The following is a 25,839-nucleotide window of genomic DNA, read 5'->3' on the forward strand; positions in this document are numbered from 1 at the left end:
ATGCAACCAAGGAGCAATAATTCGAAAGATAACATTAATCACATAAAATGTTGGTATTGCTTTATGTTATGAGGTTGTAATTTGTTCAAGTTTTCAAGATGTTTTCCTGGAAAGAACTTTCTGATTTGACAGTAATTACAGAGAAATTATAGAGAGTGTTGGTTCACTGCCAATTAATCAGTTCTAATTTCTTATGTAACTTGAGTCTTTTAGTTAGTTGAAAATGGAAAAATGAAAAATGTGTCTACAGGCATCAACATATATCGAGAATTAAATCATTTATAATAAATTGTGGTAATACTTGATTTTACAGGTTCTTTAATTGCATACTAATTTCTTTTTCAGGTATTTAAAGATCAATACTTAGGACATTTATAGGATGTAGGGTGCAATTTGGTGCAAATCATATAAAAAACAAATGTTGGTTTAGTTGGTAAGTGTAGATTCTTTATCACTGGGTTCAAAGGTATGTTAACTTGAACATTTTTTAAACATATTAGACTGATAATAATTGTATAATTGCACCATCTTCTCTGTAAAATGTTAAATATCCACAATTTACTAAAACAATTTCCAGGAAATTAGTATAAAATTAAAGAATCTTTAAAATAAAGTGTTAACTAAATTTCTATTCACACAGGTCAAGTACAACTATTCTTGAATGGAAACCCATATTTTACAAATGAATGGTATGAAATTACAATGCTATGGTTTTTTAAAAAGAAATTACACACCTATAAAAGAAAGAATTACTGAATTTGTCTTCAAGCACTGATGTCTAATATGTAACGTCGTGTCTTTGACCCAGAGATAAAAGCAACACATAAGACTGCTCCAATTTTCACAGGAATTGTCTCATTTTAATTTGAAAGACGCCACTATGGAAAAAATGGAGGCTTTAATAGTGTAAGATTAATGATTATCATGTTCTCCTCTACTTTCTACTTAACAACAGCTAAAAATGGATTTCCTGCTGTGCTCTTAATAAACCTATACTATTTAAATGATGGAGACTTCAATTTATGAGTCCATTTTTGCAGATGTTTTGGATGTATATCAGAAGGGAAAGCAGCTCTAATCCCTATGATTTATGATGATAGGGTGTTTGACAGCGTTGGCAACCAGAGGAATGGAGGAAGTGGCAGAGATAAAGGATGCAGTCAGTGTTTCTGGCATGAGAAGAGAGCAGTGCTTCAGAGGCCTCTGCAGCAAAGGCCAGCATGGCTGACAGGCTGGTCAATAATCACAACCACACTGCTTCACTCACTGCCTAATGAGACTAATTACACATGCCATTAAAAGTATGCGCCCACACACACACACATACACACACACACACACACTACAGGGGACGCTTAATGTCACAAATCCATACGTACATACATCAAGGTACGAACAAAATCTGTCTGTATAGGTTTGTACTCTGAGGAAGATAAACAATCTGTGGCACATCAGTCTGTTTAATGATGAGCAGTAAAAAGCATCAGAATGAAAGTACATATTGTACAATTACTTCACCACAAAAACATCAATTTCTTTACGAAGCAAACACACATTAGCACTTTTTCAGTACAGTAAGTGACTGATTTTTCTGTCCCAGTCATCAGTGGCGACTTGAGGCACTGATGACATTTGATTTGATTGAATGTGGATGTATGGCGTTGAAAATGGGGGAGCACATTTAAAGCACATGTAGGAAAAATAGTAATTAATGTGTATGCACTCTGGCTTTTTTCATATGATGTCAGTAGACTCGACTCACTGCTGCAGACGGACATCACGGCCTTGTCAGGGGTTTTAGATCATAACGGTGCTTAAATGAATGGCAGTAGTGTTATAGCTGAGCCTCAACCTCATACTGTATCTACACTTTCAGTACAGACTGTAGCGATAAATAAAAAAAGTCAAAACTGAAATATAGCCTGTGAAGAAACAGGACAAATGCTGCTCTTTAGTGTAAAATCGTACAATTCAATTTCTTTTTATTTTAATACAAATAATAACTGCTGTGTTTAGTTTTTCTCTCTTTTCTGAATTTGTACAATTCAAAAGGGCCTCATGCAAAAACTTTTTTTATTCTTATCCTAAATCTCTTACATTATTTCTTCATGCTTTCTCATTCAAGTGCTCTTTGCGTGACTTTTACATAAAAATGTTTATTTTGATGATTGTCACCTGTTCATAAAGTGCATGTTTATGAGATATCTTTATTAGTGCAATTATTGTTTCCAGATTGCAATACTTCTATGGGAGTTAGATTTGGAATTTTAATTCACAAAAATGTCACGTAAGAGTAAAAAACGAATAAATTGGAGCTAAAATAGTCAATTTTCTCTATGCCAAATAAAAAACCCGATGTGGAACCTCAGTAAATTTATTTTGATGACATATTTAAACTTCACTGGCTGGTTGTTTTAGTCAGGATTATGCTAAAATATTATTTTACACAACTATATATGGCTCAATGTTGTTGCTTTGTGTGTGACAGAAAGCCACAAACAGCAGCAAGTACACCATGTCCTCCATGTCCTCCATTGTTTATGTGTTTGTGTCGCGTATAAAATGAAGTCACAGCAGTTTCGTGAAGCCGTGCAATGACAACCCCGCCCACGTTGAGTAGGTACTTCTTTGTAATGGAAAAGGTCGTTCCTGGAACCGAGCCGAGGCGAGTCGAGTCGTGCTGGAACTGTGTAGTGGAAAAGCGCCATAAGTAGAGGCAGATATGTGTGCATCATAAGTGAAATGTGAAAACAAGAAGAAAGGCGAAAGGTCAATAGTTGTACCAGTTTGGGGATGTCGTTGTTGATGTTTCATTGATGTCTGCAGTGTTCGGCTGTGTCATCAATAAAGATCCCAGTTGGCTGTTCGACGACTTCTGTTCTCAGTCTCTTACTTTAAAGATTACTGAAGTTAAGCAAACCAGTATTTAGTCTACACTGGCAGTTTAATGGTGCGCTAAGTTTAACGTGCAGTGGAGGAGTTTGAATCCAAGTCACACTCTATGAAAGCTTTCAACCTTGCCCTTCTAATAAGATGACACTCAAACATCACTCTTGTCTCTGGAGGTTATACTGTTGACCAGCCTCCAAGTAGTTATGGCAAGAAAAACTGAGATAAACCATACAAAGGTGCAACGGTAAGGGTGAATGTGATGGATTTACCACCAAATTCAGGGTTCTGACTAGCCTGGGAAGCATTAAATCATGTCTTATTTGCTCTGTCAGGGCTCACATCACACGTTTCGTCGCCCTGATTGGTTGTATCTATCCACTTGCACCCCAGAGGCATTTAGGTCTATTGATTGAACACCTCTTGGAAATCAAAAATGAACTAAGAGGATCCAGACTCATTTGCATTTAAGAATTGGTCTAGCGATACCAAGGCAAGGGTCTCGCAGTTTTAGCTTCTGCTCTAAAACTGTGAAGCAGGGTAGCTAATGTTTAAAATAAAAAAGCTAGTAGCAGCCACAATAAATATCAAAATGCTAACAAGCAGCAGTGACTTTCTGACTTCTACCTTTGAGACTCTCTCCTATTGTAAAGCAATGTTCAATATTCAAGAGCTTTTATCCTACCATGCACAATAACACCACAGGAGCTGTTAAACAAACTGAAAGATACATTTTTTCTCCTTTAAAAAGGAAAAAAAGAATACACCCGTAGCTGTTTTCCTCTGCAGAAACTTAATGGTAACATAATATATAGCCATTGTTGCATCTTCTGTTTTTATTTCCACAATGTTCAGCCTACTTTGGGAACTAGGACCTAAAACTAAATTTCGACACTGCTCAGGAGGAGATATTAAATGCAGGTTCCAGAAACTTTCAGGGTTTCCAGTAGAGCTGCTGATTGTACTTGATCGAACAGATGTGTTCCCACATCTTAACACACAAGGTCGACTGTAACTAATGCAGCTTCTGGCAGAAACGGAGATTAAAAAAATATGCTGCAGGGAAAAAATTGAAAACATGAACCAAGATTCTAAAAGAAATGAAGGCCCAGCAGTGCCTGAAATGTGTATCTCAAGATAATCAAGAATACCAGTGCCACTTCTTTTCTTATTGTCCGTACCACAACTGCTTACTGCATTCGCCTATGAAACAGGGAATATAATAAAAATGACATCTGCTGCCTTTTTAATGACGTATATCTGAACTACAAGGACAGAACTTGTACCAAAACGTCACAAGATTATTAAAAATTCTGGTTTCCAGTCCAGAAAAATATGATGGAGAGAATCTGCAAATGTTTGAACAGTGTTGCTTATTTAACAGAAGAAATATCTTGATTTATTTTTTTGTCTTTGCTACTTTTACTTTTTAAGAGTAGGCCAGGTTCAATTGGAAAAAGCTGATGTCACACACGTGCAGCAGTAACGATTTAACAATATCTGAATCGAAATCTGCCCTGTTAATGAAATCAGATTAAACCACGCCAACACAGTCCAGACGAAGCAGGTCAGTTGTGTTTTTGAGTGCTAAATTTGTTGACTTTGACTTTAACTTTCGTCTATTTATTTAAGTATTTAATATTATAGACAAGGATCAGCGTTATGTGTCTTGATATTCAAATTTCAAACCAACATTTAAGGGGCTTTAAGTTCCCAAAAAGGAAAAGAGCTACTACTGTAACTTCTCTGTACTGATGAATAATCTCTATCAAATTTACTAGAAAGAAATAGCTCTGAGGTGTAATTAGCCTAGATTAGCATAAAGACTGAAACCAGGTGGGAAGTAGTCTATGTTTGACAATAATAAACAAAAACATGATGAACTGCTCCTTTAAAAAACTGCTCCACACAGGTTCCTTAAACACAGAGGATGTAATGTAATATAATACTTCATTAAGTTTACGCTAAACAAACACTACTCCCACGAAGGCGCTGAACAAACATTCAAAGCGGGCGTGAAAGGCAGCCGTCACATCGTAACTGTAATATCATGCTGCATAAAAGCGTGATGGATATGAACTGGGATGATTATGAGAGCATTAGTCTTTCTAAACTGTTTTAAAGTCCTCTGAGTGTGTAATGTACTGTGTGGTGGAGCAGGTAGTTGGGAGAGAAAGTGAAAGACTTCAAGCAAACAGGAATTCAGTGAGACATAATGTATATATATATATATATTCACATTCTAGTAGCGCCTCACTTTATAGCTCAGGGTCCATAGATCTTTGCAAAAAATTACTATAACTCAGGATGGGATTCAAGCTGTGATCGGCCACACAAACACACCGGGCATGACAATGTATGAGTCTAACACACACAAACAGGGATAGTGGGACTTTGTTTATGCTAGTAAACAGATACTGTGCTGTTAGGAGCTGGGGACCAATTTTAGCCCCAATGGGTGTCCATCCACAAGTCCTTAAAAAAAGTGTCTTTTTCCCCTCCATTTGCATTTCATTCTCCTCTCGAGGGGCTCCATTATGGCTTTGAGTGGCTCCATTCCTTGTTCAGTTTTTCTGAACAGGTTGTCCATTAACACAGTTGCCGTGCCTCTCCTCTCGCCTTTAGGGCTTTGTCTTTAGGGCGTCATTTTGGCTGGGGTTGTTGTGTCCATCACTCTGCCATTAAGGGCTTTCATATCCTGCTTGCGTCCAACTGGGGCTCAGTTTCTTAAAATGGGGTTCCTCATCAGGGGCTGAAAAGAGGGAGGATTGTGCTGAGCTTTGACTCTCCATTCCCACCTCCTTCCCTCCTCCACTCAGCTGCTAACGCTCTACACCTGGCTGCCGTACTCTACTCAGCCATGTCGGCGTCACTGTTACAGCCAGAGATTCACATGCCATGCAAAGGCCATTCATTTCTACGATTTATAAAAACTACTCTTGCTTTGATTGATTTTTATAGCTGTATGGATCTCTTTTATGAACTGTTAAGAATGAAAAAAAAACCTCAGTAATGGCAGCTGGTTGTGGAGCTGTTTTGGCTTCTTTTTGAGATGTTTATTGGTGCAATAAAAGAAAATCTGAGAGACTAACGGTAGTTGGTTCTGGAGATGTGTGATGTTTTATTGCAGGGGTAATAAACAAAAGAGTCTCTTCACTTATAATGTTGTACTGCTGTAACAAAGCGTGTGTGATCCCTGAACATTGGTCAGTCATAGCACACAACATAAACGCCTTGGAATATGCATACATCGAATACACTGTTCAATGCTTATAAATCCTAAGGTATCAACAACTTGATGTCAAGATGTTTCAGGGCTTATGTGTGACGAAATATTGGACCTTTGGAGTTGAGCTCATTTTTGTCACACACCACATATCTTGTTGCCACTCTGGTCTATTGATGTCACTATTGGTGGATAATTGGCATTTCTATCATGTTTGTCATGGTTGTTCTCCCACTGAGAATACTCTGGTGTCACTGCAAAATGGTGAAAAAGCTGGTTGGCATGGAAAACTTTACTACTCAAAATGTATTTCATAGCTGGAGTATCAAACACTATTATGTATATTCTGCACATACAGTACGCCTACTGATTGTCTGCATCTGTGGTAAAAATACAGTATCAAGCAAGACATATTAGAAAAGCAATGGACTGTAGTAATACCTGTAGAGAGCCCCAAAAAATACGATGATGTCATGTCATTGGCCTGTCAGTGTTGAGGATGTTGGAGGTAATGTGTGTGATGTGTCGCCACTGAACCTCAGACCTCCTGACTCTGCATATCCCTCAAGTATTATGTTCAATGTACTCAGCAGCACATTGTAAAGTCTCCTGGCATTACAAATTGTTCACAATAGGAGTGCATGCTCAAGTGTGTGTGTGTGTGTGTGTGTGTGTGTGTGAGAGAGTGTTTGAGCACATGCTGGTCTCTTACCATGATGGTGGTAACTACAACAGTGCGGTTTTCAATGCCAGAAGTGTCATTAGGTAGCAGCGGAGAGTCCTGGATCAGCACCAGTTTGTCCGCATCGTTCCAGTAGCCAATCTGCAGGGAAAAGAAAATATGAGACTCCCAAAACCCAAAATGGGAATGTGTTCATGCAGGATGCCGTGTGCACAGCTTCCCATGCTTCTGTGACCCGAGGGTAGAGAGTTATTCTCACCTAAATGTGAAGCTTGGCTCGCATAGCTTGTTTCTTAAAATAGTGAAGCGGTCCAAAAATGGTAAATGTCAAATATCTATGTGATGGTGAACTACAAATCCCTCAATGATACAAATTTGGAGGGAATGGGTTGAAAAAAAGCTGTATAATAATATTATAATCATCTTTAACACCAAAAAAATAATAATTAAACTTTTCATTCTGTAAAGACAAAATAAAGTTCCTATTGTCCACTGCTTGTGTGTGTAATGACCTAATGGGGGCGCTAATCTGCTACAGTACATAATTCAGCCCAAAAAACTGGAATAAATGACTTCTGACCTTCGTTAATCTCACAATACATGAAGTTGTGCACACGGCATAAAGCTTCTATTAAAAATCAGATGTGGTCTACTGTATGACGGACATGATGCATGTGTTAATTATAACCAAACATGAGGAAGACATAAAAAGATAGAAAAGAATAACAACTCCTCGTCATTGCTTGAAGGAGTTTACATGTTTAACTTGCTGGAAAGAAGGCTGATGAGTAATATGGTCTCAAACAAAATCAGGATAATCATTTTGACTTCAGAACAATTTCATGCCTTAATTAAGCAGTGTTTTTTAAGACAGGATTACTATCCATCATCATTTTGCCAAATTACCATTTCAAAGGTCAGGAATGAACTGTCATGCCCAAATGTCTGGCTCTTACACTAAATCCTACTTTTCTTTCTTAACTTAGTAAAATGCATCATATTTTTTTAAATCACAGTATAATTGCATGATGTCATGATTCAGACAATAGACAATAAGTGGTGCTATTTAATTTTTTCAGCCTCAGCTAGAACGCTCTTATGCAAGATGCCAGTTTTGTGATCCGTGCTGTGCCGCTTCAAAAGCTATTTCATGTTCAGCTGACATCACTGTCATCTTCCAGAAATCCTTCAGGGTCAAACTTACTGACTGGAACCGACAGACATGATATGTTGCGTTCACGATATCAGCATCTTCTGTCTAAAGAATGTCGAGAGGAAGTACACGATGCTGGTTGGCCCATATATGATTCTTAATAAAAAGCCAGTATCTGCAAACCAAAGTTGTGTCAAACTGATGCATTGATCTTATAACAGATAGGAGCTTTGACAGTGAGCATAAGCAGCTATAAGTCAGTGAGAGCGGCGACACTGAGCCACCAGCTGGCTGCTGGTTGGACGCTGCCGGTGGGAAGCCAAGGAGAACGAAGATCTGTGATTGGCTGCTACCTCCAGTGTGCTGGGGCGTCAGGATGATTGAAGAACATGGAAAATGTGGAAGAGATGCTGTGACCCACACACAGACGCAGGCACACACACACTGTGTCCTGACAGGACCCTCGCTGTGTGCAGGAAGTCAGGCCAAAGCAGCTTTTGATTGATGGGAACTCCTCTCAGCTTCCTCCTCCTCCTTCTGCTGCTCCTCCTCTCTACCTTGATTGCTCTCTATTTCATTCCATCCCCCGCCATCAGTCTCACAAGTACTCTCTCTCTCTCTTTTTCCCATTTTCTCCTGAGTTTCATCTTCCCTCTGTACAGACATCAATCCTCTCATACCAGAAGCACAAATGCTGGCAGGGCCTGAAGCTTTTTTAAAATATACTTATGATAATAGAAAATACCACACTACATTCTGCATCGGCCCATCCCTAAGTTAATTCACATCGCTATGCATCGCTTAAAGAGGATATATTATGCAGGTTAAAACATACAGTGTTACTATAAAATGTTAATATGATACATAAATGAAGGCAGTGTGGTGTGATGTTTTACCCGTCTGGGTCCATTATTCTTCAGTTCAAACACGTCCATAGTGTAGTTGACCCTGCGGCCATAGTGGTCAAACTGGACATTACCTGTTAATCCCTGCAGCCGGACCTGCACACACAAACACACATAATACAACACAGTTAACAACAGCAGTCCTCATCATGTGACAATGCTGTGGTTAAGATCTGGATAGGTTTAGGGTATAGTGGTTTGGGTTAAAATACTGACTTCTTTAATATTAGGTGACTCTCATCATCAGAGTTACAATGTTAACCACATGGTTAAGGTTAGGGGATGATTGTGATCATGGTTTATAAAAACTGTGCTCCTATGGTTGAGTTTTGTCACTTCTCCCGATGCTGATTTGTTTCTTTGATTTCCTTTGCAGCCACTAGAGGGCTTGAACATAAATATAATGTATGTCCTTTTCAGGGCAACAACTTATTCTGTTTTTTGGGGGTTTCTTTTGGGAGGGGCAGTTGCTTGTCACAGGAAGAAGAACGTTATCAATACAAGTAAGAGGAAAAAAAGAAAGAAAGAAGGAAAGAATGTCACCATCAGTGTCACAATTTAGTACAGTAATGTAAAATTGAGAACATTTGGTAAAAACTACAAGTCAGCAGATCAGGATGATTACATCACACCACTATGGTTTTATCATTCAATAAACTAGTATGAAGCTGGAGTCAACAGGGAGAGTCCAGGTCTGTCCAACGTTTAAAAGACACTTTTACCAACATTAAGCTCTTTAATTAAACCACTGCACTTGTTTGCAGTGGTTGCAAATTATATGCAAAGAAAAATGTTGCAAGCAGGTGGAAATGGTGGATCTTTAAAATCAGTCTAATTCTTAGCATTCTGTAGCGAGTTAGCATATACCCTTTCATTTCCTTTTATTTACCCCTCTGTTTCTTTCACCTGTTTAAGAGTACGCTCCATGTCAATGCCCTGGTTCCACGGGGCGGCGGGGTTGGCGAGACAATCCCCAGCGTTCCCCCTTCTGGAAATGTCCACTTTTTGTCTGCGCAGGTTCCTGAAGGCCTCGGCCATCACCATCACCCCATCATACGTCAACGCTGAGGTGTACTGGGAGACAGGAGGAGACTGCATGTGGGCACAGTTGGGTTATGTGCAGGTTTCTCCAGCTAAAAAAAACAACTTAACACATCACATGAAATCACTGCAGAGTAGGAATTATGGTTCAACTGTGGCTTATTAGATTTATTAAAAGGAAATAAAAACCCAGTGGGGACGGACTCTGTGATTTGAAAATTACATTCTTTATAACCTGAAGGCCACCCTGCCGTTCTGTCTGTTTTGGGTGTATGCAACGCTGGGGAACACACACACTGAGGGGGGGAAAAAAAAGGTACGAGGCCAATTAAATGCTGATTTAGCTAGACAGGCAAAATGTTCTCCAATATTTGCCGGTCAGATCTCCTTAAAAACAATCTGTGTAAAGGCTGCCTCTGAGAACACGCTGAGTTTCTGCAGGGCCAAGCAGTACGCCTTAATGGCCTGGCTGTTGCAGAGAGGCAGCAGTTACACTCTGCTCATTATTTTCTGGGAATGCAAAGGAAGAGATGCAAGAGAGAAGAAAAAAGAGCATTCTCCCCACAGTGTAAGCCTCCCAATTTCCCTTTAATCTATCTTTGACCTAAAGACTCTGTGTAGCCTCTGATTATTTGCATCTACAAAAATCACTCTCCCCCTCATGAGCTATACATTTTGCTAAAACTCACCTCTGGCGCGGCAGAAAACTAATTGAGTGAATTACGAAAAGGCATCAAGATGGAGAGTGAGTGGAGGAAAAAGAAAGGGAAAAAGGCGAGTGTTTTGTCCAGCCGGGTAGCAGTCTGGCATTAATTATCCCGGCTAGCAGGAGTTCATTAACTTCGCCTCTGGCCGGGGGTGAATCCTATTCATTAGCCCACTGCTCACTGTGACATTATGGCTCTCTATGGAGACTGCTGCGTTTTATCCCCCTGTTACTCTTTGACAAGCTGCCCAAAGTAACACAGAAACAATCGAGGTAGGTGATAAACTCACTAACAGAGTCGCTGCTATCTGCTCAAAACTGCCAGGGATGATTATCGACAGGGGACTTGAGGGATGGTTTTAGGTTAATTTATGAGTAGTGTTTGTCAAATGGCAGCAGCCAGATCTAACTGAAAGTCCAGATGTCCACATAGTGATGTATTTTCATGTGAAACAGGATAGAAAAGGTGGGACATAACGCTGGGAGGAATTCGATTTCAACGTTGAAAAGTGGCCATGTCATAATGAACGAGATTGATTGATGGATGGATGCCTTGGTGTTATTGGTTGAAATGGGTTGGTTCAAGCCTACATAACGACACTAAGGTCATTGTTTTTCATGATTGGATTTTGATTTTAGAACACAAAATGATGGATTTTTTTGTGTTTTTTTCAGCATATTTTGTTAAATAGGTGCAAAATATGACCACGAATGTGATCTTAAATGGTTAAAGGGGCATTTTTCATTTTGTCTTGACTTTAACTGTTTTCACAATGATCGAAGTAATATGTTTTAAAACTTGGTATTTGTTCTGTAAATTGACTTACATCTCAATCTTATCCATACTTGCCACAACTTCTCTAATGCTGTTTTTGAATGTTACTAGGTAGCAAGTTAAAAACGAGAAAAGTCTTCACACTGCAGTTTCGAGCATCTCTTTTGCCCAAAGCCCTAAGTGGTTGATTTGTTTCTCCCGACTCGGAGAGCAACCAATCAACGAGACCAACCCCAGGGATTAGTTTCACAAAGACACAAATTCAGAGTTTATACAAACATTTAAATTCATCGATTGCACAAAGCGGTACAGCTCTCGACTATCTGAAAGGATATGGAAGTGATTTTCTATAAGTGCCTTATTGTCAATAAATCTCTTGGGTAGAGCCAAAAAAAGTAGACTTCTGTTGTTGTCCAAAAACAATTGAAAACACATCAGTATCACTGGTTGACACGTTGCTTACAGTTGTTGGTTACAGTAGCTTAGAAATGGCTCTAAAGAGTAATAACAATGATCACATTTTCAGTCTAGGCCACATATCACAACCTCTTGACTTTGGACTATATCTTTTCTCAAAGAACAGTATAACATCAAGAGGTTGTGATATGTAGCACAACAAGCTAGTGAATCACTGTAAACTGAACCGTGTTCCTCTACAGGCTCAGCAGCGTCTCACTTACACAGAACTACTCTCCGGAGACTGAAATCAAAATTACTTTCTTTGGAGCTGAAACATCACCAAACTCCTCAGAAAAATTTAGCTACCACTAGTGATAGCAAGCATCTCCACTGATATATACACTTCTTATTGTTCTGTTTAGACTTCTGTTCTTGTCCAGAAGCGATTAAAAACATCTCCAAAGAGTAATAACAGGGATCACGTTTTCAGTCAAAGCCACATATCACCCTCTTGACTTTGTACTACATCTTTTCTCAAAGAACATCAGTACAAGATCAAGAGGTTGTGATATGTAGCACAACAAGCTAGTCAATCACTGTAAACTGAGCCGTGTTCCTCTACAGGCTCAGCTGTGTCTCACTTACACAGAACTACTCTCCAGAGAATGAAATCGAAAACACTTTCTCTGGAGCTGAAACGTCACCAAACTCCAAACCAAAAGATCCTCTCAACATGTAGATATGTTTGTTAACTCCACGTCTTTCTTGAGGGACAAGGTATTATAACAAGCATCTCCACTGAGGTCTGATAAGGTTATAAATTAACCGAAAAGCCTTCGTATGCCTTCAGATATCACACATCCAAATGAGACAACAAGAACACTAATTAATACCACTTGTAAATGTGCACGCCCCTGATGAGATGTCGCCGTCCAGACACAGATCGCATGTTTATACCAGGTGTAAATGGGGTCTACTGCTGTATCTCCGCAGTTCTCCTTGTCATGACGAAGCTTGCTGTCACTCGCTGCACAGTAATCTCTCATTAGTTCACTCCCTGCTGATTCCCGGACCTTTTAAACACAATTGGCATGACATTCATGTATGCAAAGTGAGTAAACATGTCAGGAGAAGGCTCAGCTCACCGGTTGGGTTAATATATTAGAAAGAAAGACGGGGCTGACTGTGACTCAGGCTGTGGACAAACTTGGTGGGGAGCAGAGTAATTTAGTCTGAGTGGATTTCCAGGAGAGAGAGCAATTTATCAAGAAATGGAGTGGGGATAAACACACATGCACACACACACACGTACACACACACACATACACACACATAATGTCATGTAATATCACCCCGTGGTGTAAACTTTTAATTTGAACCACCCCAATCCATCAGACACACATACTACACACTCTGCTTGACTCACACCGTTTCCACTCCACCGCATCTGGTTTTTTAAAATAGAAATCTTTGTGCGACACACAGATTTGCTCGGGGCAGGAGGTTTGCTGACCACCGTGGCGTGATGCCTTCTTGCCCCAGTGCCATTTGCAATCTGCGTGGCTGGAAAAAAAAAAATATATATATATATATGGAAAAGTGGGTCAGTCTGTCACATCACTACATATGACAGCGGTGGATGGAGCTGAGCAGATTGTTGCTGCTGTTGATGATGACGATGTTGATGTTGATGCCTTGTATGTACTTGTATGTACATGCTCATGAGTTTGTTCAGTCGCAGTATGTCGATGTTTAGTTTCTGCACCGAGCCAGTTCCTTTTGGTATATTTCTGTCTCAGTGTGCTCTGCTGCACCGCTCAAACATAATTCACTTTACATCTTATCTGAAGCTGTCCTTACTTTTATTCTCTTTCTTTGTATTCCATTTGTCTCTTTGAATGTTACACCACAGAGGGATCATTAAAGGATAAGGCTGGTGATTTTCTATATTTTTCATATTGTCAACCCATCTCATGTGTAATGCCAGACCCAAAAATGAATGACTCTAACCTACAAGTATTGTGTCTGTGAATCCAAAAACCTGATATATGTGATTCATCTGTTCTGTAGAGCTCTGCTGTTGTCCAAAAAAGTATTAATAACACATCGAAGAGACACAACAGCTGCACTGGGTGACATGTTTGATCGCCCCCAGAAGGTCACGGTAGTTTGTTTAAGAAGTAGCTCGAAAGACTAATAACAGCAATCATGTTTTCATCCTCATGAGATTATTGTTGACAATAAAAATAATCTAGAAGTTCATCAGCATTACCCTTTAACCCTCCTGTTGTCCTCAGGTCAAGGCAGGACAGAAGGAAGGACAGGAGTAAGGAGGAAAAGAGGAAGGAAGTAAGGAGAGAAGGAAGGGAGGAAGGAAAAGAGGAAGGAAGGAAGGAAGGAAGGAAGGAAGTAAAGGAGGAAGGAGGAAGGAAGGAAGGAAGGAGGGAGGAAAGGAGGAAGGAAAGAAGGAAGGAAGGAAGGAAGGAAGGAAGGAAGGAGGAGGGAGCAAAGAAAGAGGGGAGGAGGGGAAGAAGGAAGGAAAAATTAAAGAAAGAGGGAAGAAGGAAGGAAAGAAGGAACAGTCAAATGAGATGGGGTCAATTTGACCCGGGAGGACGACAGGAGGGTTTAAGGTTTTGCAAATGGCATATAATCTATGTGACTGCAGCCTGTCCTTCCAAAACAAAGCATCAGTTTAATATTTAAGATTTAAGGATTTGTAAATCCATATAGCTGCAAGAAATAAGTAAATTCACTTTGTCAGTTTTTGCTTTACATGTGTTCTGGATTTGATTATCATCCAACTCTCTGAATCCACCACCAAGGGGTTTTCTTTTTAAATGTTTAAACTGCTACACCAAATCTCTATAAGATAAACATTTTTATTGTGTTATATATATTGCTGTTCTGACTCCAGTTTGTTTAACATGATGTACCTTTGGCGGGGCGTCCGAGCCTGGGTACTCCCTTTGATCCAGCTTGTTCCAGCGCTGCATCAGTTTGATGACCATGGGGTTGCTGAAGTCGACGAGCTGGAAGCCTGTCACGTTGGCACCGCCGTGCATGAAGCGCTCGAGGTTGATATCCTTGAAACCCTTGAAGGGCAACAAGCAGAGAAAGTGTTCATGGACAGAAAGTACACTGAAGTCAGAGGTATTCATTTAATTAAATTTAACTGTCTACAGTCGTTGATTCTCTCTATAAATGAGGTGAATCAGAGCTGAAGAATAAGTCTAAATCCTCTTTAGCCTTGAATCAGGACCATCACACTTTATATCATGTTCGTGGAAAACGTTCACACCAGTTCAAAAGTGGAACCAACACATTCAGTTCTGCTTGAAAAATGACTTACATTAGTCGATTGCTAGTATATTTATAGTGATATCAGTGCACTATAATAAAGATCAACGAATTATGAATCAATTTTTACTGTCTACAACACAATTACACTGAGTGACTGTGCCAAATCACATAATATTACTTGTGGGTTCAAACTACTAGAGAAAATCAGTGTGAACAACTTAACCCTTATTTTTCAGAATATTATATACATATACATATATACGCACATCATACACACTCTTTGGTCACTTAATGTATTCACATATATGTTATGCATCTGTCTGGCTATTTCTGTAGATATTATCATGGATGATGGAGGAAATCAGCATATCAGTTGGTGAAGGGAAATCTATAATGATGTTGCTCCCCTCCTGTGAATTACAAACAAATAGATAAAAACTGGATCACAAAAAAGACAAACTGATTAATCAGCTAATCATATGAGTTTTATTATAACTATTATTATTTTTATCGTTCTTTTTTTTTTTCTTTTTTTTACATCATCACATCCATACTTTAGACTTTTCTTTATGGATAATCCTGTAAGTGATGTCTGCACCCTAAATGGACCCCTCATGGACTGGATTAATGATGTGTGGACAGTTTTCTGCACTTGTGGACTTCCCATAAAAACGCCTATTAAGTCTGCAAGTGCGATGAAGTCTGGACATTTAGATGAAATCTTAAGTCATAAGTTTATGAATGTCTCATTGACTGAAATGTTCAGATTTCTTATCAGGTCAAGTTATCAGCAACTGGAAACTTCAAACCACACACATTCAGATTGGTTTCAAAGTATAATATTGCAATGCTATTGATCGAGTCATAATTACATTTTCAGCATTAAGTATTCAGGAGTGGTAAAGTTACTTATGTTTAAATCATTTTGCTTTTCATTTGCTGGGATGTGAGTTAATCCATCACTTTGGTCCTGTATCAGTGAACTCATGTCATCTGCTCTTACAGTCCATTTAAAGATACCGGGATACAGTTTATCCATAAATATCACACACACACACACACACACACACACGCAGGAAGGAAGGAAGGAAGGAGGAAGGAAGGAAAGGAGGGCAGAAGGAAGGGAGGAAAGGAAGGAAAGGAAAGGAGGAAGGAAGGAAGAAGGGAGGAAAGGAAAAAAGGAAGGAAGAAAGGTAGGAAAGAAGGACAGAGGAAAGAAAGAGAGAAGGAGGGAAGGAGGAAAGAAGGAAGGGAGGAAGGAATAAGGAAGGAAAGGAGGGAAGGAAGGAAGGAAAGGAGGGAGGAAGGAAGGAAGGGAGGAAAGGAAAGAAGGAAGAAGGAAGGAAAGGAGGGAGGAAGGAGGGAAGGAAAGAAGGAGGGAAGAAAGGGGGATGGAGGAAGTACAGACGGAAGGAAGGAAGGGAGGAAAGAAGAATAAGACGGGGTCAATTTGACCCGGGAGGACGACACAAGGGTTAAACAGCTGGGCTCGAATTTTGCAGGAGTGATATTAAGCAGATATCAGAAAGCGAGAGAGAAAGATGGGGGGGGGGGTGAAATAGATGAAACAAGAAGAAAGAAACAGCAAACAAACAAAGAGAGAAAGCTCTTCATCTCACCAGGTTGGCCATGATGTAATGGTAGCCTTTGACGTGTTTCCCGACGCTGACGATCTGCAGGGAGGCGGAACAGAGCTCAGCGTTAATGTGACTGGATTACAGGATAGCATATGTTAATTACTTTAAATGATGCATATGACAGGCAAGTGTGCAACGTCTTCTTGACACAATGGGACCGTCGGGTTTAATCCGTAGAAGATCGGACGTCTAAACAAATGAGCAGGCAGCCATGTCAGTATCTCACCGACCGAGGAAGTAAACACTTCACGCTTTCCAAAGACATGACAACGCTTCTAGACACCCTTACGAAACACACACACACACACACACACACACACACACACACACAAACACACACACTCACTGCTGCATCTAAGTGATAAAAACTGATTTTGAAAGCAGACATCTGCTGGGAAATCCCACTGGACATCCAGTTAATAAGGGCTCGAATTAAGCTGAAAAAATACGCTTTGAAACTCTCGGAGAAGCTCGGATTGATAATAATTCCCCGACAGCTTCGATGTTGACAAGACCCGAGCACCAGGTTATGAAAAAACCTGCAATTTGTTAGATTAATATATGAAAATACATCCAATATATCAATATGAGTCTCAACACGGAGAGCTGGTGCAGAGATTAGCATCAAATTGACACTTCTGAGATGGTTGGAAAGAAGTAAATATGCTTGTATGAAAGCGTGGGTTCACCCAGTAGGGATTATTTCCTCAGTCGAAAGTAGTTTCAATAACAACTCTTCACAGTGATGTCTGTGGATAAGTAACAAGGACACTATATTTTAAATTCCTGTGCTGGTTATGGACTCTTGAAACTGAAAATATAAGTTTTAGGAAAATCCTTAAAAGAAGAAGTCACTTCAAAGAAGGCCGTTTTTTTTTAGTTTAATGATTTTACTACATTCATGTATGTTTTATGGTGATAAAAGTCAAGTAAAATGCAGTGGAGATGGGAGGTTTGACTCTTTTTACTGACTCGTCTCGTCTCTTTATGAATCACTCGTTAAAGAGAGTCAGGTTTTTGAATCACTCGAGTCACTGAGTCAGTCACCCAAAGCCGAGGGGATCTCCACCAGTGAACAACCTCAGACCCTGACTAGTATACACATAAATACATCTCATGAAATATTGCTCTTGGAGAATGTTGGTTGATTTGAATAGAGGTGATTTCATGATTGATCAAAATCGATTAGTTGTACTTTAAATTTCAAGGATGGAAGCATCACATTTCAAAAACATGCAGAAAAACTAGTCCATGCACTTTTTATTTCTAAAATGTAAATGGACTGTACTTATATAGCGCTTTTCTAGTCTTTGCGACCACTCAAAGCGCTTTACATTACATGTCATTCACCCATTCACACACATTCATACACTGAAGGGGGAAGTTAACCATTCAATTCAACCATTCATTCACATTCACACACCGTTGGCGCAGCAACGGGAGCAGTTTGGGGTTAAGTGTCTTGCCCAAGGACACATCGATATGTGGACTGGAGGAGCCGAGAATTGAACCGCCAATCTTCCAATTGGTTCTCTCTACCTGCTGAGCCACAGTGTCCCTAATAAATCTCTAAATTCTCTTCTTTAGACTCTGTAAAGGAGCTGGTATAGAATGAATCTGCACATTTACTGACAAAAGCTAGAAAAAAAGAGATCACATTTCTTCCATATTAGCTTCTATGCAAAATCCTTCTCCTCACCTTACATACATCACTTCACCCTTAACATACTGTATGATTCACTGAGCTCCTTTCTTCACTCCATCTATATGTATTCATGTACCATTAAATTAATGCATCTTACTCATAGTTTTGTGCTTTCTTGTCTTGAAGCTGCAGACCATAAAGCCCACTACTACCACCATTATTATGAGTCATATTTCTATTATTATGATTATTGTTGTTAATGAGCTTCTCTGTCTCGCTCTGTCGTTGCCCGGTGCCTGTCTGTTTTTCACTCTCAACAAAATTGGTCAAGATGCAGATGGCTGCCCACCTAGAGCCCGGTTCTGCTCACTGTTTCCTCTTAAAGGGGAGTTTTTTTAAATTGCTGCTGTCACCAAATGCTGCTCATTGGGTCTTTAACTTGAAGACTACAGTCTAGACTTTCCCTATAAATGTGAAAAGTCCCCCTGAGATAACCTCTGTTGTGATTTGGTGTTGTATAAATAATAAAAAGTGACATGACTAATTAAAAGTCATGGACTGTGGCATTGAAGTGAGTGAGTGATTTGTGCAGCTTGAGTCAGACCTTCAGCTCTGAGGCTTTGAGCTGGGGGAGCGAGGACTGTGTGGGAAAAAAAAAGCACTAAAGTGGAATTTAAAGGACGTTAAAGGAGTTAAATTAACTTTACTATTATATATCATCAAAATATATAGATCATGGTTCTTCATGGCTCTTGGATCTCCTGTTTTGTGCTTTTTTTTGTTATTTGTCTTAAAAGCACAAATGGAGTGGCACCTGTAATCTCATTATATGTCAAATATAATGACATAATAAAGCTTTTTGTTCATTTTCACAATAATTACATGTTGTCTTTGCCTCGTCTTTGCAGTTGGCACTAGCAACCAGTTAGGAGCGGCAATCAGTGAAGGAGTTCAGTGGAGCTGAGGACAATTCGTTCATGACTCACACATCACAAAAATTCAACTCATGTGAACTTTTTTCAGACATACTGTAGACTGTGTGTCAATGCTGGTTTCATTAATCAATAAAGGTGCTGTATTTTACATAAATGTTATATCTTTCTATTTCAGAGATGACAAAAGAGCCATAAAGCTGCAGTGTTTGACTTGTGGTGCATGAGGGAGAGGTGGCATCGCTGGAGAACAGGAGGGACTTTGAAAGTAAAGATGTCAAGGGAAGAAGAGTGTTCTCGGTCCCCACACACACACACACACACACACACACACACACACACACACACACACACACACACACACACACACACACACACACACACACACACACACACACACCGTAACAGTGATGGATTTGGGGTTTTGGGAGCTCCTGTCTTCTCACAGTGGGTCTAAAATATATTCTCATCAGTTTTATCATTTATCATAGATTGTTGCTGTGTGCTTTACAAAATACGACAGTGCACAAGCTAAGAATGATGACACATTAAGCTGGGACTCTCATTATTTATGCTCTGACATATTGCATATAAGCTGCTAAATATTCATACTTCAATGCATGCAGGTGCCATTAATAAAAACCTGAAAGTTAAGAGAGGGAGTACTGGTCAGATCATTAGAGTTTCATATATGTATTTTCATATTTCCATATCATCCCTCTCCCTTTAATAATGATAAAGAGACAGATTTATAACACTGCACTGAAGCTGGATCAGGATGTGCATGTTAATCGCTTTTTCTGTATATTTTACCCTTTGCTGTTGCAGTCTTTGCACGATTGTAACATTCAATTCAAACATGTATCGCTTTGGAAGTGTAATGGAAATGTTATCAGGTCAAATCTAGTTAGAAATGCTCAACAACAACAGATAAAACTGCTGACTCCCTTACGTAACGAGGTGCATCTCTAAAAGGGGCTTCACGCTAACTTCTCTGTGAGATTTAGTTAACTTTGACACCTCTTGAACTTTCATGTTAACTTTAAACCGATACTGACTTCACTCTCCTTGTTAATTTTGCAGCTACGGTACATTTTGTACACGTTGTAAAAATAGCTGCCAGCAAAGTACGTTTCCATCTGTAAATGAAAAAAAAAAGAAAAAGCTTTGCATTCAGAGATTTTTTAGGCTCAGTCATTCAAAGAAACATCTGGCTCCTTATAAGCCTTCATATGTACTGACCGTGCTGTTGATAAGTAGCTAATGAGGCCCCAATTATGTATTCAAATCCTTGTCCTGGATCGGGATAATTTGGCAAGATAAGTGCAGGATGACAGTTGTGATGAATATAGGCTAAAATAGATGTTTGTTTTGTATTTGGCAGCAACTCTGTACACATAAGAGTGTATCATCCCACAAGCTCTAACTATGACAGAGTCCATCATGTCTACTTGTGAGATATAGAGTTAGCTGGTGTCAAGAAATGATGGAGCAGGAAGTCTGCTGCTGCTCTGTGGGACAAAGAGACTTACAGATAAGCACACACACACTCTCTCTCACACACACACATACACACACACATCTGCAAAAGTAAATTGTTAGAAGTATGACAGATGTCAGAGTGGAGATTTCCTGAATAATTGAACAATTACAGAGACACCAGTTGCCCCGGGGAAAGATGGTGGGATGAAGGCGTACATCATATTCTGAGTGTGTTTATGCCAACTAACACCACTGGAGATCTGAAACAGACTGCTTTTCAAGTTCGAAACTTTCTAATTAGCACAAACACGCTTAAAAAAACCCAAAAAAACAAACAAAAAAACAGTGAAACAAACATGGAGTAACATCGAGCATCAACTGTATAAACTCTCTGTGATCCTGAAAGCAACTGTCAGTGCATTATAGAGAAGGGAGAAATTCATTTAATGATGTAGCTGATTTTGTATAAAGAGTTTTACATTTTAGGCACAAAGACAGTAACATCATTACAAATAGTGGTTTGTTAGTTTTTAGTCCCCCCCCCCCCCCCCCCCCCTCCATTAAAGCAGGTAATTAGGTAGCTTTTACACATCTTGCTTAACCTTCGTGTCGTCCTCCTGGGTCTGTTTTGACTCTTCCTTCCTTCCTTCCTTTCTTCCTTCCTTCCTCTGTTCTTCTTTCCTTCCTTCCTCCCTCCCTCCTACCTTCCTTTCTTCTTTCCTCCATCCTACCTTCCTTTCCTTCCTCCCTTCCTTTTATTTCTTCCCTTCCTCCCGCCTTTCCTTCTTTCTTCCTCCCTTCTTCTCTCCTTTCCTTCCTTCTTCCTCCCTTCCATCGAGGACAACAGGAGGATTAACCATCTGCTGCTGTCAGTCAGCTCAGTTTAGTCTGTAAATACTGAAACATCATAGCAACTAGTGTCCCGAAATACTTCTAATCAACACACTGAATCTGCACCCATCTGTGAACCCTTCTGCTTTTCTTTATATTTCTCTGTACAACATACAGCAGTAACAGCTCATCTATATCTATTTTCATTAGCTAACCCTAACCCGACACAGCTGGAATTAGCAGCTGGTTACAGGACGTTAAAACGGAGCAGTACCACCAGAAACCATGAGGGGGCAGTGTTGCTGTCACTACTCGATACGTAGCTCTAGTGAGACACGAAGAAGAAATAACAATGGAGGAACTTTTTGAGGAAAGGTTTTGCGAGTTGGTTAGAAACTTTAAACATATCGTTTTTGTCTTTTATGCAAGAGGAACATTATCAATATCTCCTCCACAGTCGCCATGTCTGTTTTTGACTCGGTGCTGCCCCCTGGTGGATGTATTGGTTAACATCCATGCCAACGTAAAGGACACATGGAAGTATGTGAGCAGTGACGGTAACATTTTTCGTCCATATGCTGAGCATAAATGGGCCTTTACCAGTAACACTACACATGTTGTGTGGCTGACACATATCAGTAGCCAGTCGTGGATTTGCTTAATTAGCATGTTAAAAAACCTGTGATGCCAAAAAACTGCAGATCAAATATGAATGAAGCCTCACAAGATGAAATCAACATCAGTAGGAGAGTAGAGGTTAATATACCTTCAGTACCTAGTGCATTTTTCAACTATATTTTTTACTACTACTGTTTTTATTGCTTGTGTGCTTACTTATTATTTATTGTTCTTTATTCTTTTTATTTTATTGATGCTCTTTCTATTTTTGCTGCTGCAACACTGTAAATTTCCCCTACTGTGGAACAAATAAAGGAATATCTTATCTTATCAACATGACTGACATCAATGCTTCTTTTGGACAGGTATAAATACTGATGTCACCTGTTCCAGCATGTTCTGCAGTCTCTCAGCCTCGAGGTCGATCACAAACTTCTTCTCCTGTCGTCGGTCCAGGTCTTCCAGCAGTCGCCGGTAGCTGGCATCGTTGAAGTTCTCCACACAGATGGCGCTGACCTGCCAGTTGTTCTGTCCAGCCTTCTCCATGATGGCCTGCAGGATGGCGTATCCTGATGAAGTCGGACACAAAAGACGAGACTCATCAGAGGTGGAAGGAACTTGGAACGGTTTAATCAGATTATTTATTGAATCATAATGTATAATAATGTCCTATTGATGTGCTGTACATTGTTGGAGGCAGAGTGGTTTAATTTGTCAACATGAACAAACAGCCAACAAGCTAATTTTCAAATCAATATGGTGGAAACTCCTTTTCTTTCAGGACATTTGTGCATATTGATCGTCGTAATTTAAGCATTGTGTGGCCTTTATGTAACGACTCAGTAAGGACAGTTGTGGAGCCGCATGTAGAGCGTGCAACTTGGCATCATGTTACAGAGCTGTCATTTATGTTCGCTTTAGTGTTGTTGCATTTTCCCCCAAATTTTAATGTCACTTCACAAAATAGAAAAAGTGCAGAGACAATGAAATGTAGTTAGGCCTCAAACCAAAGATAGAAAAACAGGGTAAAGAAAAGTGCAACAGTCACAAACATTATAAACAAACAAACACTACAAGTATGTATATGCAATCACATGTACTGGAACTGAAAGTGCAGAATTGTCCGAAATCAATGTTTGTTACTGGTCATCAGGTTTTATGTTAAGTTTGTTTCTGTTCTTCTCTGTTCTGGTTATGATTTAAAGATATGATGTTTAATCAAGTACAAGTGTGTTGAACGCATCTTCTGCCTCATGAAACATTTTATTTTTGAGTTTTAAGTGAGCAAGAGTCTGGGCACAATACCTAAAACCCTTCAACATAGTTATCATTCCTTCTTGATATTAAATCACATGAATTTGGTTGACTTAAATTGCCCCAAAGCAAACTTCCGAACAATACAACACACAGAAAACAGACAGAGCTAACCCCCCGCCTCCCCCACCCCCCAAAACACAAGGTTCTTCTGATTTTATGGATGTTGATTTGTGAGCTCCATTCACTCTATAATGATTCATAAAAGAAACTACATACTTCTTGGAAATGTTTCTTTTTGTTCCTCATAAACATTTTCTAATTTAATGTTTAGTAGTAATAACTAGTAATATATTCTTGCATCACCTGCATGTTTGTGAACGTATGCATAGGAATGATAAGTCTCTTTAAATCAAATAAAAGAGTGCAGTCTAGATTTGCTCTGTGTTGAGTGCCTTGATATGACTTTGGCGCTATATAAATAAAGAATAAATGGGAACTGTTTCAAAGCATCTCTAGTGGTCAAAAACTCCACAGGATGGAACATTTTCATAATCTTGTAATTTAACTACTGCACTTATTTAAATAAAAACAAATTCAGATTCAGAACATTTTGTAACATTTGGTTTTATTATCTATTAAAATAACAGTACTTATTCTCTGAATGCTTTTTTTTTGGGTGCTACTGATACTGATTATGTTAATTGATGAAACTGAGGCTGATACTGTATACTTCCTGGCTGAAATATGGAACATTGGGCTATGTGAAGTGATGTAACATATTGCTCATAATTGCTACGTTTCAATAGCCAACTGGCTTTAGTTGATACATCCTCCCTGGCAACATAACCCCCTCCGTCCCTGCCTAAAAGAAACTGAACTGAAGCAAAACTCCTCTAAAGCTTTTATCCTTTTCCAACCAGATTCTGGCTTTTGGTCCAGTCAGGGAGACAGGCTCAACTACATGAGTCGGATGTAACACTAGACTCTAGAGAGGAGGGGGTGCATGGGGCGGGGGGGCTTTCGCTGTCAGGTTTGTGTACGAAGAAGATGAGTGTCAGAGAGTAAACTAGGGAGCTGTGAGGGCGGCTGTTCTCCAGCAGGAACAGATGTCCCCCTTAAACGGCCCCTCCTGGTGGCCATCACAATCTGGCAACCCGTCTCCCTTTGCTCCCAATTAGTGGATTAACCTGTGCTCTGGCAACCCAGCTCCCTCTCCACCTCCTCTATCCCCTCCCCAGCCCCCTTGCTCCCCATTAGAGGGATGTCGGTGCCAAGAGAGAGACTGCTAGTGGAGTTGACACAGTTGCACCCGCTCGTGCATGCATGTTTCGTCTCGGAGTGTCCTCGGTGTCCTCTCCGGGGATGAACTGACTGGTTGATGACATTTTGGCTAGAACTATTGGGAATCCGAACCCCAAATGGGACACGAACACTGTTCATTTTTTTCTGATTACAACACATGACAAATCAGCAGTGAATCATTTTTTCATTACATGATGTCCAAATTCAGCCCAGTCAGTAATTTAATATCTAGAAGATGGCCACTAGCTACATTTATTGGCTTCGCTCCTGGTCCACAAAGCACTGAATATCTTAAATGTTCCCAGTTTATGCCCAAATCTCCCCACAGTGCAATCAAAAATGTACATCCTACCCACTGAATTGTGGTCTGCACTAATAATATCTTTTTAAAATAAGAGGAAGTCATTTCTATTTAGTTTAAATATTTTTATGCATGTGTGTGTGTTCATGTAAACCTTTGTGTCTATTTTGACTGTTCCCTCTTCCCTCCGTCCCTCTTTCTCTCTTTCTTTCCTTCCTTCACCCCCTTTCTTCCTTCCTTCATTCCTTCCTCCCTTCCTTCTTTCCTCACTCACTCCTTCTCTCTTTCTTTCTTCCCCCCTACCTTCCTCACTTCCTTCTTTTCTTCCTTCCTCTTTTCCTTTCTCGCTCCCTCCTTCTTTCTTTCCTCCGTCCTTCCTTCCTTCTTTCCTTTCCTCTCTTCCTTCCTTCCTTCCTCCCTTGTGTCCTTCCTTCCTTCCTTCCCTTCTCCCTCCTTTCCTTCCTTCTTCTCTTCCTTCCTTCCATCCTTCCTTCCTCCCTCCCTCCCTCGTTTCCTTCCTTCCTTCCCTCCTCCCTCCTTTCCTTCCTTCTTCCCTCCCTTCCTTCCTTGACTCGAGGACTAATTCAACTAATTTTTCTACTATTCTTTCACTGTAAAGCAATTTGAATTATTTCTATTTGACGATGTGTGACACAAGCTTGAACTCGAGCCACAATAATAAACTTCATCACCGGAGACTATAGCTTACTTAAAACAAGTGTGACCAAAAACATTTCTATCCCACTTCAAATACC

At 39.8% G+C, this 25,839-nt stretch overlaps 1 protein-coding gene across 3 annotated transcripts in view; it reads right to left on the reverse strand.

The window, feature by feature from the left end:
• Positions 1-25,839, reverse strand: part of LOC128371280 (glutamate receptor 4) — a 144,005-nt gene that overhangs the window by 37,198 nt on the left and 80,968 nt on the right. For 2 of the 3 annotated variants that reach the window (XM_053331559.1, XM_053331558.1), the window contains exons 4-9: positions 22,609-22,793; positions 16,699-16,752; positions 14,713-14,871; positions 9,762-9,929; positions 8,847-8,951; positions 6,828-6,938 (exon numbers count right to left, since the gene is read on the reverse strand). In XM_053331559.1, the coding sequence (XP_053187534.1) occupies positions 6,828-6,938; positions 8,847-8,951; positions 9,762-9,929; positions 14,713-14,871; positions 16,699-16,752; positions 22,609-22,793 (782 nt within the window). Of the gene's footprint in view, positions 1-5,608; positions 5,642-6,827; positions 6,939-8,846; positions 8,952-9,761; positions 9,930-14,712; positions 14,872-16,698; positions 16,753-22,608; positions 22,794-25,839 lie in introns of those variants that run through there. The other variant, XM_053331560.1, reaches the window with a different exon arrangement.

Source organism: Scomber japonicus, chromosome 13, assembly GCF_027409825.1.
Source record: "Scomber japonicus isolate fScoJap1 chromosome 13, fScoJap1.pri, whole genome shotgun sequence".
NCBI classification, from domain to species: domain Eukaryota; kingdom Metazoa; phylum Chordata; class Actinopteri; order Scombriformes; family Scombridae; genus Scomber; species Scomber japonicus.